Below are 14,600 nucleotides of genomic sequence, written 5' to 3'. Positions count from 1 at the left end.
TGTAGTCTATATCATCAGTTGGGTTGTTAATATGATCACATGCTGCATTCGGTTGAACTGGCATCTACAACTCAGCAGGTTTTCTTAGACCATAAGCTTTAATTATGCAAAGTGAACAACATTAAATCTCCTGAATCGCGTACAGTTAAAAAGTGATTGCTGGCAATTGCATCTTTCTGTTCGTTCTCTCTCTCTCTCTCTCGCTCTCTCGCTCTCTCTCTCTCTCTCGCTCTCTCACACACACACTTGCTGGATTCCCATAAATGTGCAATATAAATATGTGTTAAGCAGTCCTTGGGACAGAAAACAGAGCAGGCATCAACCAGGTTTAGCTGAGATAGCAGTGGGTGATTTGAGAAGGAAGAGATTGAATAGCATTTCAAAGACCTGCTCCAATATTTTTAGGTTGTTTGAACAAATTCACAGATTGCGTGATTATTTTCGCAGGCGATGCAGCATTTTGTAAAATGTCAAGCTGCATTTATCAACATTTAAAACTACGGTATTCATGAGAGCTGAATTCCATTGTTCTTTTTAGTTACATTCGAGCCATCATCTCCCTGTTAATGGTCGGTTCATTTTATCCTGAATTGTGAAGCAATCAGTCTGTTTCAATATGAGCGCTATGAGTGAATCATTTATCACCCGAGACGTTTAATAATACTGATGATTGAGAATTTACGAGAATGATGGTTTGCAGAAATGTGATGAATAAGCAGTATTGACGCTACAAATAGCCACAGCCGAGTGTAATAAGCTATTGGAGAAATTGCACTTTCTGTGGCATATTTCTCATCGACAGGTCTAATATAGTGTTTCTACATCCATATATGGCTAACTGCGCGTGTGGCAATGAGGCTCGTACAAGTGCACCCAGTTCCACAGTGATTGAGATTCATACTGCGGAATCAGCTTTCTGAATCTGACGAGAAAGAAGAATTAGAACAGAGTTTTAGTTGTGAATCTGCACAGAGTTGGATGAATCTGGCCGCTGGTGCTTGGCCCCCCTGTCTGATAATCACTATGATTGGAGGGGCGGACTTTGATTCATGGTGAAAGGGCCTCACTCATGCGGTTGTCATTGATGGACAAACAGGCTGGAAAGACAAAGGAGATGTCAGAGGAATGTAGAGCATTTGCTTGGTGAGTAAGAAATGTGTTGAAAAAGTTGAAGTTAGAAAAAGCCTGAAAAGAAATGAACAGTCTTTTGAAATGACTGCTGCTGATTGCTTATCCTTTTAGTTGTATTAATTTGGGTTTTGCAGCAACGCACATCAGACTGTGTTATTTCTGTCTGCTTTTATCCAGCTTAGGCTACTGGCTTTTCTCTATTTGACATTAATTTGACTTTTTGCAACAGCATCAAGTTCGTCTGAACAATAGGCAAGATACAATACAGGGCATCTTTACTCTCTGTATTAAGGATTTTTCTGTTATATTCACAGGTGGAAGCTCAATGACTCCTTCGTCCTGCCCAGACCAGGGTCCCGTTACTCTCTCATGGGAGGAAACTTACACATCAGCCGTCTGAATAAAGAGGAAGATGTCGGCATCTATCAGTGCCTGGCATCAAACTCTTTTGGTACCATCGTCAGCAGGCAGGCCAGTCTGCACATCGCATGTAAGTCCATATTATTTTTCACCAAACAATGTGTCTTATCAGAAGGATTTGCAACATGGACGGACGATCATGACCAAAATGAAAAAAAAGATAATAATTAAGGCCAATTAAGGGCCCCTCAAGGCCCTGGGCAAGTTTCCACTTTGCCCATGTGGTAATGCGTCTATGATTTTTAATAACCAAAAGCAGTTTTGTTATTTGACTTCATTTGGGTTTAGTTCACCTCAATTCAACTACAGTTCCGTTGAGATCAGTTCCGTCTTTGTTTCCCCCTTAAAGTAAAAGTTTCATTAAACATCAGACGTTCTGGTTCTCTGAAAGTATAATGACCCAGTAGGATTCTTTGGAAAGTGTTTGTTGTCAGACCTGATCTTCTCGAACTAAAAATAACAACCAGCGACGAGAGACACTTATAGTAGGCTGATACTGTTAAAGTTGCCAATGAGAAAACACAAATTAACCGGCGGTGTTCCTGTCACGCTTTTATTCTCTCACCCTGATTAAAGATCCAGCGCCGCTGTTTACTCCAGTAAACGTCTCACACCCCTGTGATGATTGTGTGCTGGGCCTTGACAGTATAGTTCATGCTTTACAGCCTTCATCCATCACATTTTATAAGACCAGAGTCTAAGGCATCTCTGATGGCAAGGTGAACTTGAGGCCTCCACTCTTGATGGGCAGCCCATATCAAATGACAGCCCTGATATCTGTGAACAGATGGTGCAGCTAGATTGAATTCTGATGTCTGTTTCGCTGCCATAGCCGACCCAGGGATGATCCTTGGCAGGGAGAGCACAGAGGTATCTATCTTGCCCCGATTTGGTGCTTCTTTGTCACAAAGCAGCATTAAATCTTCGACATAAAGTGCAAATCGGTGCCCTGAGTTGCTGGCAAGCTGTTGATCATATTCACATTTCCTTTCAATTTTCGAGGCCCCGACCTGAACTGTATGTCATCGTTATTGGTGTCATCCATTGCCTGGGCCCCGACCTGGGACCCGCTGCTGTTGTCAACAGATGAGGACAAACATCAGTGCCGACGTGTCGTGCGTCTTATTTATTGCTCTTGTTTAACTTAATTAAGTCTGCTCTATGATTGAGCGGGTCTCGGGTCAAGGGAATAATTCACGGAGGAGCAGCCTGTTATGAGAGTCCGTATCGTGTCATTGGTAACCGACTCTGACTCAGAGGAGCTCGGTATGGTCTTTCACACACTAAGGGGCCAAAGCAAAGGCCATTAATAAGGAAAACACAAGGATCTACAGTAACGTGTAGAGGGTAATCTTCTTAGGTCTGGTAGTCTAAAGCGAAGGCTTTTTGGGCACTGCTGCTAAAAACAAATGTAGAACAGTGATTACAGCCTGCTCATAATCAAACACCACCTTCTTTAACAGTCTTATCTATATTTGGAAGTCCTTGCTGATATGGCGACCGAGATCAATGTCTACGATTTGCACAAACTAATGATGTCGCATATCATCAGATTTGTATTGCATGGCTGTGCAGTGCGTAGCCTACATGTTTAATCCTCTGGAGGACGGATGACGTAACGTGTCTGTTGCCATCTGGTAGGAGTTTAAAGCTCTGAAAGTATAAAGGTCCTTGATCCTGTTGACAATACAGACTTAAATATTTAAAAGGTTCTGCTCGCCTGCTGGAAGTGCTGGAAGGAATAATCTAGTTGGTTATCGAGCCAGATTGAATTTCCTAATCCCCAAGGGGTATTTATGGTGTAACTAAGGATTTTCACTGACGCAAGATGCAACATTATACAACAGATCCCAAGGCCTGCAGTATAGGCAACGTGTATAGGACGCCTGACCTGAAGAGGGGATGTGCTGCAGCCTGAATGCTGCGCTGCTTATAGAGCCACAAGGGTAACCACGTGTTTAATGAAGGGTGAAATAGGTGTATTTATGAAAGCAATGCAGGATGTGACTCCCTTGTATCTTGGTTCTCATGATTTCTCCTATCACATTTTGTCCTGTAATTGCACATAATTTGCATTTTTATTTTTCTTACCGGCTCGAGTCTAACCTAACTGCCTTATCTGTGTAATTACTTTGCAAGATTTCTATCGCTTGTTGTTTTTGGTTTTTCCCCTGCCTCTCTGATTTCCATCAGCTCTGTGCTCTTTATTCATTGCTTTTTGCCTTGGGTGAACATTAAGTCTGTTTTGAGCCGGAGAGCATCTGAGGAAGGGACAATAGCGTTTATTGTCAGCACTGCGATGCTAGGTGCTCAATCTGGGCTTCAAATCCTCTTTGAGGGAGGGTGACAGTGGGCATATTCTGAATGAAGCGCTTCACAACAGTGTTGTAACTGTCAGGAGACGACGGCAGCAGCGCTCTGTAAGAATTAGGCCCCTCTTGATGTTTATCACTCCTCAGATGTCTCACTGGTCACTGCATGATGCTTCTCTGACAACAGAGGAGAGGTGAGTTGAGGGAAGACGAGAAGCAGACGAAGCTTTACTGAGTGATTAGTGAGCCTTCCTACCTCACTCTACAACCACAGTCAGTTTATCCAGTAATTAACAAAAGACTAGATACTGCATGGTAAGAATATTGACTGACCACTCGATAACGTGTAATACGTATCGCATGGGTTAGCTGTACATTACAGCTTTGAAGGGTTTCAATGTAACACCACACAGATGTTGTGTACTTTATAAGAATTAGGACAATCATTTATCTTACATTCTAATTGTTGAGGGTTTACCCATTTAGTTGTTAAAGCTTGCTTCAGTGTGTTCAAGTGTTTTATCATTTTTTTTATTCTCACGTAATTACAAAAGGCTTTGACTCGGCTATTGTACTTGGCTGCATGTCAGAGTTTTCTATTAGGACCGCATGAACATTTTTTTGCTGTTCCTCCCCAAACCTACATTCTGTCTTTGATGTTAAATGTTTCATGACAAATTCAATGTGTATTTGTTTCAATGAGAAAGTAGAGACTTAAGAGATAAATAAAGTTCAGCAAAATCTTTCAGAATTTACATAAATCACGATCTAGCCGAATAAAAAAAGACTCCAAAAAGCCTGATCAAGTCATGATTATGATAATATTGACAATCATTTTTCAAGCAAACTGCACAAATAGCTGTCCAGTGCAGGGAGATGACATTAAAATACAGATAAAAACTATAAACAAGCGTAAAATCCATCATAGAATCTGGTGATAGCGGGACAGAGCTGCTGTATAGACAATTTTCTACGAAATATTTTCTGAATATCTAAATATTTTTTTAATTCATCTTAAATATACATGTAAACAACTTATTGTATGGATGAAAGCCTAAGGGTTTGTCATTTATTATTATTATTTATTTAGCTTTGTGTATATTATATCCAAACTGGTCAGCTCACATCAGAAATATGAACGATCCCCTGAATGGAGGCAAATTATACCATAGCTAGAGGTCACATAAAGCCCACTTAGGAAAGTTTTTTTAAACTAGTCAAGCCTTTTGTCTAATAGTTAGGTGACAAATGTAACCATATCACAAATCGCCCTCGAGCTCACACACTCCAACAGAATGGTTTAAATTTGTCTTCCCTATCACCTCTCATTCATTACAATGGGTCACATTCATGACGCTAGCACAAAAATGCAAATCCACATCCAATTTCATGGATCTGAAAGCACTCAAAATGGCCTAAACCCTGCCACGGAGCAGCACATGGAGGTGCAGAGCCGTGATGGGCTTGATAAGATGATCCACGGGGTGCGGAACAGCTTGGGTTGTCAGGCATTGTCGGCTTTTAGTGTGTCTCGCTCATTTACGCTCCACCATACTCCAAAGGAATATTGATCAGGAGAGCTTCACTCTCAGTGTGAGTTGAGCAACTCTGCTACTTTCTAATGTATGAGTCAGATTTTAGAAAGGAGTTAATTGTTCCTGTATGTTGTGCCTAATGATGGACTGGGCATGGTGAGCAAAAAGGCACCCAAAATCTGGCCCTGTATTTCTGGTAACATTTTTGATTTGACACACTGTTTTTCAATCCCAATGCTCCCTACACACACACACACACACACACGCACACACACGCACACACACGCGCACACACACGCACACGCACACATGCTTGTTTGGAGTAGATGGCTCATGTGAGCTGTTTAACTTGGTGGTAAAGAGTGGATAAGAGGAGTTGTTGCATGGCAATTGTGCAAACCGTTTAATCAGAGAAGACCGTTTCATCTGTGAATGAAGCCTGTTCTTTTTTCAAAGCTGAGAACCTTCTTTGACTGTGCAGTTGGTAAACTGACATTAAATTAAAAGTCTGTTTTATTCAGGATTTTTTAAATTTTTATAACGCACGTCTCCTCAGTTTGGCTGCTAAAACCGCCTCATTAATCTCCGATTGTCTGGTATTACGAGACAAGTACTGCACATTGTTACATATTAGTTTCTTCTTTATTTTTCTCTTTCCAATAAAAACCATAAACTCCGCAGACTCCTGAAGCCAGAAGATAAACACAGACCTATTTTCTGTCTAAGGAACCACACATATTGAACACCCAAAATGCAAAAAAAAATTGCAGCAAATCTGAAACCACAGACGAGCAACAGTGGATCTTGTATTATTTCTTATCAGCATTTATGATGACAACCGTTTGCAGAAAAAAAAAATAACTCAAACCAAACGATTCACAACATCAAACCATTCAGAAGCAGTGCCACTGCAGCTGCTGGGACATACTGTCTGACTCAGCAAGTGGCCCTGCCAGAGCAGCCATAGTTCTCCAAGATAGCTTGTTTGCCTCCTCACAAAGCTAAAATAGCATGTCGAGGCAGGGGAAAACATGGAGCTGCAGTTAATACGACGCACTCATTTGGGCTTTTTTTCTCCAGCACCACATGCAGGTTGACTTTTGTGGTTTTGAGTGAAATGTCCCAACAACTGTAGGCCTTTTTCACAGCAGGCATTTTGTCTTGTCGCAGTAAGAAAACCACAGATTTAAATTTAAGATTAATGATTTTATGTTTCAGGGTTCTGGTATTTTGCATGCTAGCTAAATATGTAAGTATGATTGTTAAAGGTATTTAGGGACCCACGACAAGCAGGTAATATGGTGGGAGTTCATGCAAAATGGTTGATTGAAATTAAACAACTCACCAATATAATGAATTTTAATGGAAAAAATGAACATGACTGAAATGACTTCTGTTAGCAGGTGATACCACAATAACAGAAAGACAACGTTATCTCTGCCGCTCTGGGATTCCAATGCTGGTTGTTAATATCTGCGAGTAAGATTCAATAAAACATTTTATTGTGATTTTTAAATTTTTTATGTTGTGGTTAACTCGCGAATGTTACATTAAGACATCAAGTTGAGCATGAACATCAGCAGAGGCCTGAAAAGCATTGTTTTTACAAACATTTCTCACATACAAAGCATCAACTTACAAATTGATATTTTTTGATGAATGAATATTGAGTTATAAATGAATACATTTCTCACATTCACTGAGGAGTTTAACAGAGGGATCTGCAGTAAAGATGGGTTGCTGCCAGAGGGACCCTGACTGTGCTCAATCTGTTCCTCCACCGAGAGGCTCCATGCTATTGTTACCCATGGATCGGCCATAGATTTAGAACTGGCCACTGAAGCATCCGCACAATCTGTCTGCACCAAATATTAACAGAACTTAATGATCTACTTGTTAATTTGTGAAGCCATTCTGAAGCTTTCCCACTAAATCATTTGCGGACCCAAAAAAAAATCTTCTTTTGATTTTGATAATGTACATGCTGTGCTGCTGGGTGCAGTTTTCAATTACTCATAAGGTCTGAAAAGATCACGTTCTGTACTTAATATGCGGTGCCTCATCCTGCTATGTGCTTGTAGACAGGAGGTGTCAGTTTTACATTCTTTCTCCCTGTTTTCGCATTTAGTCTTGATTATGTCATTATATGGCAGCCGCGTATTTGGCTGCACGGCTTGCGATATCTCCAAGAGCCACAGCAAGAAAAGGCAGAATGTGCGAGGATTGCTGTCTTTATTTGCTTTTTCTCAGCAGGTTGTCAACAAGTAATTGGTCTCCATACAAATGATGTTTCAGTCTTAGTCATTTAATTGTTACTGGTCTGTGTGCAGTGGATGAAACACAGAAAGTGATAACAATTCACAGTTCCAATTAAATTCACTCATGTGTGACTTATACTTGAGGAATTGCTTTCTGCACCAGTCAGGTGTGTTTAGGTCTTTACAGCATTTATGCAAACATATAGCGGGCTTTATGGAAATATGGAAAAGTTCTGCATCGTGTGCCACTGTTGAACTCTGGTCTGTATAGCTGTGTGTTCTGACCAGATATTAAATTATTGAGCAGCCACAGATATGACCCGCGGTGCATTTTTTACTTCTGTAAACAACTCTGCATGTCTTGTGTGTGTGTGTGCGTATGGCGTTTGAGAATAATTCATTATTTAGCTGTATTGTTTTTGTGTGTGTTGTGGTCAACAGACTTGGAGAACTTCAAGACACAGAAGAGAAGTCCAGTGAGGGTCCGTGAAGGTCAAGGAGTGGTCCTACTGTGTGGCCCACCACACCACTCCGGAGGTAAGACGGCCTTATCTCGAAGTTCTTTACCTTGTCAAGACTTTCATTTTAGTTGCTACGTCACACATTCGGTCATTTGCGCTGCCGCTCAACAACAGCTTAGCATCAGTGAGAACGGATCCGCTCCGTGCTTATCTGGACAAAGTGGAAGTCACGTACATTTGTGCTCTCCCCCTCAGATCTCCTGGCTGTTTGTTTGTGTTATTGGGGTCAGTGGAGTGAGTCATTTTTACTTTGGGACACTGGCCTGTCAGCCTGATTTTCAATGGGGGTGAGGAAAAACTCTGTCATGCAGACTGGAGAGGCTGTCTGTGGCTGGGGCCCTGCCAGGCTGAGTAATAGAGCTTCTCTCTGAAGGCGCTTTTTGTGCTTCACATCAGCCCTTTGCTTCCATGACATTATCATTGGGAGTTAGCATCCAGTGCTATTAACTCCCACACAGGGGTCTGGAGATGGGGCTTTTATTCTACCAGCGAGCAGCGCTGAATGAAATTCTCCACCTTTCAGCCATTATTTCTAAAGATCAGCATATGATAGTTCAGTGATAGTGTTTTTTCAGTGGCTTAGTCCAAATTGTCCTTCTAAATAGATTTTGTAGGCAATGTCTTATGTGATGTTAAAAAGGAACTGGTGTTAAAACTCATACTGGTATTTCCAGTTGACTCTTTTAAGGCTATTATTATTCAATATTATCTTGTCACAAAGTTTGGTGGAATTCTATCATGACAATTTGATCCTATAATCTTACTCAATTATGTTGCCCAATTAATGGCAAACTGGAATTTAAAAAAAACAACCTAAATGAGTTATTGAGGAAGGTAACTGTTCACAGAGCAGTGTTTTCAACTTCCAAGTAGGAACTCATGAATAGCCATTATTTAAATCATTAGGTCCTAAAAGTTGTATACTGCACTAATAGCTGAATCCAGAGTTATTTTCCTTCCTCTGTTCATGTGAATGAGCCCGAGAACAAGGCTGGACAGATGGAGGTGAGGTTTGTTGTGGAATATTTCTATGAAAAGTCGGGAGAAGAGTGTCAAAGTGTTATCAAATCAATGTCAAATGAAACAGAGTCTGGATGAATGATCAAGGTTGTAATAGTCAATTTATTTGCTTGCAAGCAAAGAGAACACTGTCCCACAGACACATCACGTCATCTGCAGGAGGTGCTCTGAATAACACAGTCAGATGCATGTCTTGCAAGCAAAGAGAGCACAGTCTCACAGACACATCGCCGTCATCTGTTAGAGGTGCTCTGACAACATAGTCAGATACATGGACATTTATACTGCTTCCTTTGATTGGGTCACTGTGACCCAATCAAAGGGTTCAGATACAAGAAATACAGAGTCTGAATAAGCCTGTTTTACCATCACACATCACACATACATACAGAGGGTCATGCTCTTCAGCTGATGCTGATCAGGAAGTACCGTAATCTAGACCTGTGTGTCGCCGTCTTTGAAGACAGAAACAATGCACAGGAAAACAGATAACAAGATAACAGATAACAAAACACCTGGATGCAAAACTGATAGAATCATCTACTCAAATAGGTTTTGTGCCTGCACTTTAAAATACTTACATTCTTCAATCCTAAAGCATAAGACCATGACATATTTTCCCATAACAGGTTAGAGGAAACGCTAGTGTGTTTCCTCTAACCGGGTCATTTTATCAGAATTTTACACTGAGAAGTCTAACTTTTAATGAACAGGGGCCCACGTCAGATGCTGCATCCAGTTCTCTTCATACATCATATTCAGAATGGGTTATCAGCAGTACCCGCCGTATGAGTGCAGTGCAGAATGGCGGCGATTAGCTAGCCAGTAGGGCAACCACTGGGACTCGCATGCACTAACAGCCGGACAGACTTTGTCAACAAAGCGCAGAGAAGCTTGGTTAACAACACAAACAGAGGGAGGGCGACTTCATCTCTGCTCAAGTAGACGTTACTCCATTGTGTCTTCACATAGCAAAGAGTTGTTTGCTGCTCTATTAATGCTATGCATTTCAGATGTATCACCTTTTAATGCTGTGATGTTGAGTTGTGCATGTGGCCCAGCCCAATAAGGGCTTGCCTGAAACAATATTATACAAACTGAAAAACAAGTACTTCAAGCTTCTGCTGCTGGATGTCATTTTTAACATGAACTATATGTTGTTCGTGTCGTTTAGGGAAACTTTATTCCACTGATTCATACTGTGTGCTACTGTGCAAAAGGAATGCTGTTTGTTTGACAATAGGATGAGATGCTTTTGTTTTTTATCATCATCACACACTTACTTGCAAACCTATGCGTAGGCTCACATTTGTAATGCTTTGTTCTGTATATGTTATAATGAGACATCCCATCTTGTGTTGACAAGAGAAGCTGGGACAATGAGCCACATGCTCACTTTTGGCAGCCTCGTAGTGTAATGGCTTTTTTTCTTTTTTAGACACATCCCCCGGTGGAAGGTGTCCAAATGCCAACATGCACTCCAGCCAGCTAAAAACAAAACCGCAGCATTGTCAGGAGTGTTGGGCTGTAGTAGCGGTGTCATGACGGGGTCCAAAAATATTTTTTTCAACGATTTTGGCAATAATAATACAGTAGTTTCTTCGTGATTCGTAGGGAAACGGCACAAGTTCAGTCGTGGCAATGTCCCATATGCTAAATCCGGTCTCATTTCTTCTCAATGCATTGTCTGTTGTGACGGCCATTGTGCACGCACCGGGCTAATGTTTGTAATTTGGAAGAGGAAGATTGCTCCCTTTATGTGACTGCATTGACGAGGAGTGTGGCGCTCCCCGGGCCAACCTTTTTGGGGGTTTTAGCGATGAGTCCAGAAATGATTCGACATTGACTGACTTCTCCTTGGAAACATTACATGTTGCAAAATGTTTTGGGTCATTTGCACACATACACAAACAGGCCGGAAGCGCTGTTTGCAAGCCAGTCTGAAGAAGTGGGAGATGTTTCGGTAACCAAGCATCAATGTATTCACTTAGAGAAATGTACTTGATTTTAAAATATATTTATTCATTACAACGAACATCATAAAGTTATTCTTTGACTTTGAACAATGATGGAACTATACCTGAGTGACCCATCTTCTGGGGTGTCTTCTTAGCAACACATAATCATAAAAAACAAAAGGCAAGGCAAGTTTATTTGTATAGCACATTTCAACAACAAGGTAATTCAAAGTGCTTCACATAAAACCATTAAAAGCATCAAAACATAAGGCAAAAGAAAAGGAGATTTAAAAACAATTAAGAACATTCATTGCATTAAAACATTTTATTAATAAACAGTGTAAGAAATAAAATACAGTAGTAAAATGCAGAAATGCAGGAAATTGATTAATATATGAATTGAATGTGGTTCAATTAAAGGCAGCAGCAAAAAAAAAAAAAAAAAAAAATATATATATATATATATATATATATATTAGGGGTGTAACGATACGTGTATTCGTATTGAACCGTTATGTATGAAATATATGTAAGGAAAGTCAAGCAAAGTGGAGTTACAGCTGTAATAGCTTGGACTTTTAATATCTGCTGGTAATTGTTTCTATTCAGAGCAAAAGATGAATTTGTTAATTTTGTATTGCTATTGTGTGAGAACAAATGTGATCTAGTGAGGACATAATGGCATACTACGTTTAAGTACATATAAGTATGAGACAAGTACAACACTTTTTGTTTTTATTTGAAGATTTTGCATTGCATTGAAAAACGGGGCCAAGAGGCACTCACATTTTCAAACCTCAAGAGTTATTCAGGAGTGCTGCTGCTCGGCTCTGGGAAGGACTGGAAGTGTCGAATGAGTAAAAGTCACACCTTCATTGTATAGCGTAGGAACACGTCTGATGATGAATCTCATTTTATTCAAGTTAACAGCAGGTGGGAGCTTCACCCCTGTGAGAAACATCACACCTTTGAAAATCACCTCCTCTAATCATGTGAATCATTTCCATTTTATTTCCTCTCACATATAGTGTGTTACTAATGGCACAGCTTCTTCTTCTTCTTCTTCTTCTTTTATTGGTGATGAAATGTATTGTTTAACCTTTTAACTAACAGATGGTTCAACCAGCAGGGGGGTTTCTATATGTTATTGCTATACTTTAGTGCAATAAGGGGATATCAGGACATCATTTTATTGAAATTGGCATTCAAAATGTAACATCTCTCTTTATGAACTCATTTTCACAACATTCAGGAGACTCCCCCAGCTTCTGATGTCGTACTTTGCTCAAAAACTCCTTTGTTTTGACTGCGATCGTGCACATTTGACAACGCCGCACTTCACAGATGTTTACTAAGATGTATGCCACAGTGTGTTTGGGTAAAGAATTTGACTAAGTCATTGGAGATATGTTATCTGGGTCTTGATGTTTTCGTCTGCAGGGAAATGTTAATAGACTTCTTCAATAATTCTCTTCAATAATTCATGTTCGTCTTGTCTGTCATTTGTTGCGAAAACGTGCTATTTTTATTTTGACTCCAAACTCCCTCTGGACCCTGCCTCCAACATGACACTGATCTTTTGGGACTAGAGTACTGGAGGGGGTTGTTGTCAGTAACCAACACTGTTACATTGCACCTGGCCCATATCTGTCACACCCAGTCTCATACAAAGCCTGTACCTGCTCTCAAAAAGGAATGAGAACTACGTCGACGCTAATATGAAATCTCTAGAATTGCCAAATGTTTTGCCAGCATCGTTTTCAGACGATCCCAGCTGACATTGGGCAAAGGCAGAGTAAACCCTGGACTGATCGCCGGGCTGTCACAGGGCCAACACACAGAGACAGACAACCAATCACGCTCACATTCACACCAAGGGGCGATCTACAGCCATCAATTATCCTAACCTGCATATATTTGGACCGTGGGAGGAAGCCTACGCTAACATGGGGAGAACATGCAAACTCCACACAGACGGGACCCGGCCAGGGGGTTTGAGTCCCTCTTGATGTGAGGCGATAGTGGTAACTGGTACACCACTGTGCCGTAGGAGGCAACAAGCGTGACTAAAGAGGTTTTATTTACACAGTGCAACAAAACTCCGCTTAACTGAGGACAACTTAACCCTTGTCAACAAACTAAAACCATCAATAATGCTGAAGACAAACAAACCTGAGATAGTACTGCAAGTCATGAGATCTGCACTGCTACAGATTACAGTGTAAATGTGACAAATGATGTCGTCTCACCCTCTTTCTCACAGACGGAACGTTCTTATAATAATAATAATAATCCTCAATTCAAACACTGCAGTGCAAATGGATAGTTTGTGTGCATGACTGAATTATAAATATGATTTTTTTTAACAACATTAACCAAAATAGGTATGGCAGTTTTATGAGCATGTCAAATGCATGCATCCGTCTTTTTCCAGGAACTATTAGTTGCAACAGACCATGAACAGATTCCTTCCTTGCTTATAAAGAGTCATTTTTTCTTCTTTTAAATTTTCCTTGGAAAATATAATAAAACCTTTTGGGGAAAGGTCAAGCTGATATTAAAGTATTTCCAAGTCTGTTATTTTAATATACTGTTAAAACGATGAAAAGGTTATGTTATAGACAACATAGCTATTTCTTTATAAGGGGGCAGATTTTGTGCTACTAAATGTTGATCATGAATAAAGACATGCAAGACCTCTGATACCATAACATGTAGGACAAGGATGTTCAAAATCCGTTATGCATTATCTGTTATGCAGACTGTCGACACATCTAATTTTGGTTCAATTCATTCAAACTAGGTCAGTTTGCTCCCCTGCTGATTTTCTCATAACAAATAAACGCATTCAGGGCATGTGCTTTTGTCTGACCGACCAGTAACGTTCAGGCTGCCTTTTTTTATACCAAGCACCCCTCAACTCCTTCTTGTGGATCATAGCTCTTCTCTGGAGACCCTGCACAGTGCTTGCAATGATCCATTTTCTGACAATATTGTTTTGCAGCAGTCCTCGTAGATTATTCTTGTTGATGGAGATGTTGAGGATTCTGAGATGTGCTGTAGGATTAATTGTCTCCAATTTTCTAACATCTTTGCTGAAAGGTTAGCCTGACCATATCTGCTAGGTAATAATGTAACATCTAGTTTTAGTGACATGCTCACACAATTATACATATACCCACACACCTTATAATCACATTCTATTGTCCTAAAGCCCCTTTCTTAGACTACCACTATGAATGGCTATGCTGCACCTGGTCACGATATATATGTATATATATATATATATATATACATATATATGTCTATATATATATATATATATATATATATATATATATATATATATATATATATATGTCTATATATATATATATATATATATATATGTCTATATATATATATATATGTCTATATATATGTCTATATATATGTCTATATGTGT

At 40.0% G+C, this 14,600-nt stretch overlaps 1 protein-coding gene across 1 annotated transcript in view; it reads left to right on the top strand.

Moving 5' to 3' along the window:
* The window catches only part of cntn3a.1 (contactin 3a, tandem duplicate 1), a 76,596-nt gene that overhangs the window by 26,799 nt on the left and 35,197 nt on the right, over nucleotides 1-14,600 (top strand). The window contains exons 4-5 of the mRNA XM_079272791.1: nucleotides 1,446-1,621; nucleotides 8,098-8,193. Of these exons, the coding sequence (XP_079128917.1) occupies nucleotides 1,446-1,621; nucleotides 8,098-8,193 (272 nt within the window). The remainder of the gene's footprint in view (nucleotides 1-1,445; nucleotides 1,622-8,097; nucleotides 8,194-14,600) is intronic.

This window comes from Melanostigma gelatinosum (assembly GCF_949748355.1).
Source record: "Melanostigma gelatinosum genome assembly, chromosome: 8".
In the NCBI taxonomy this organism is placed as follows: domain Eukaryota; kingdom Metazoa; phylum Chordata; class Actinopteri; order Perciformes; family Zoarcidae; genus Melanostigma; species Melanostigma gelatinosum.
The sequence above is the reverse complement of the archived record's forward strand: the minus strand, read 5'-3'. Positions and strand labels throughout refer to the sequence as shown.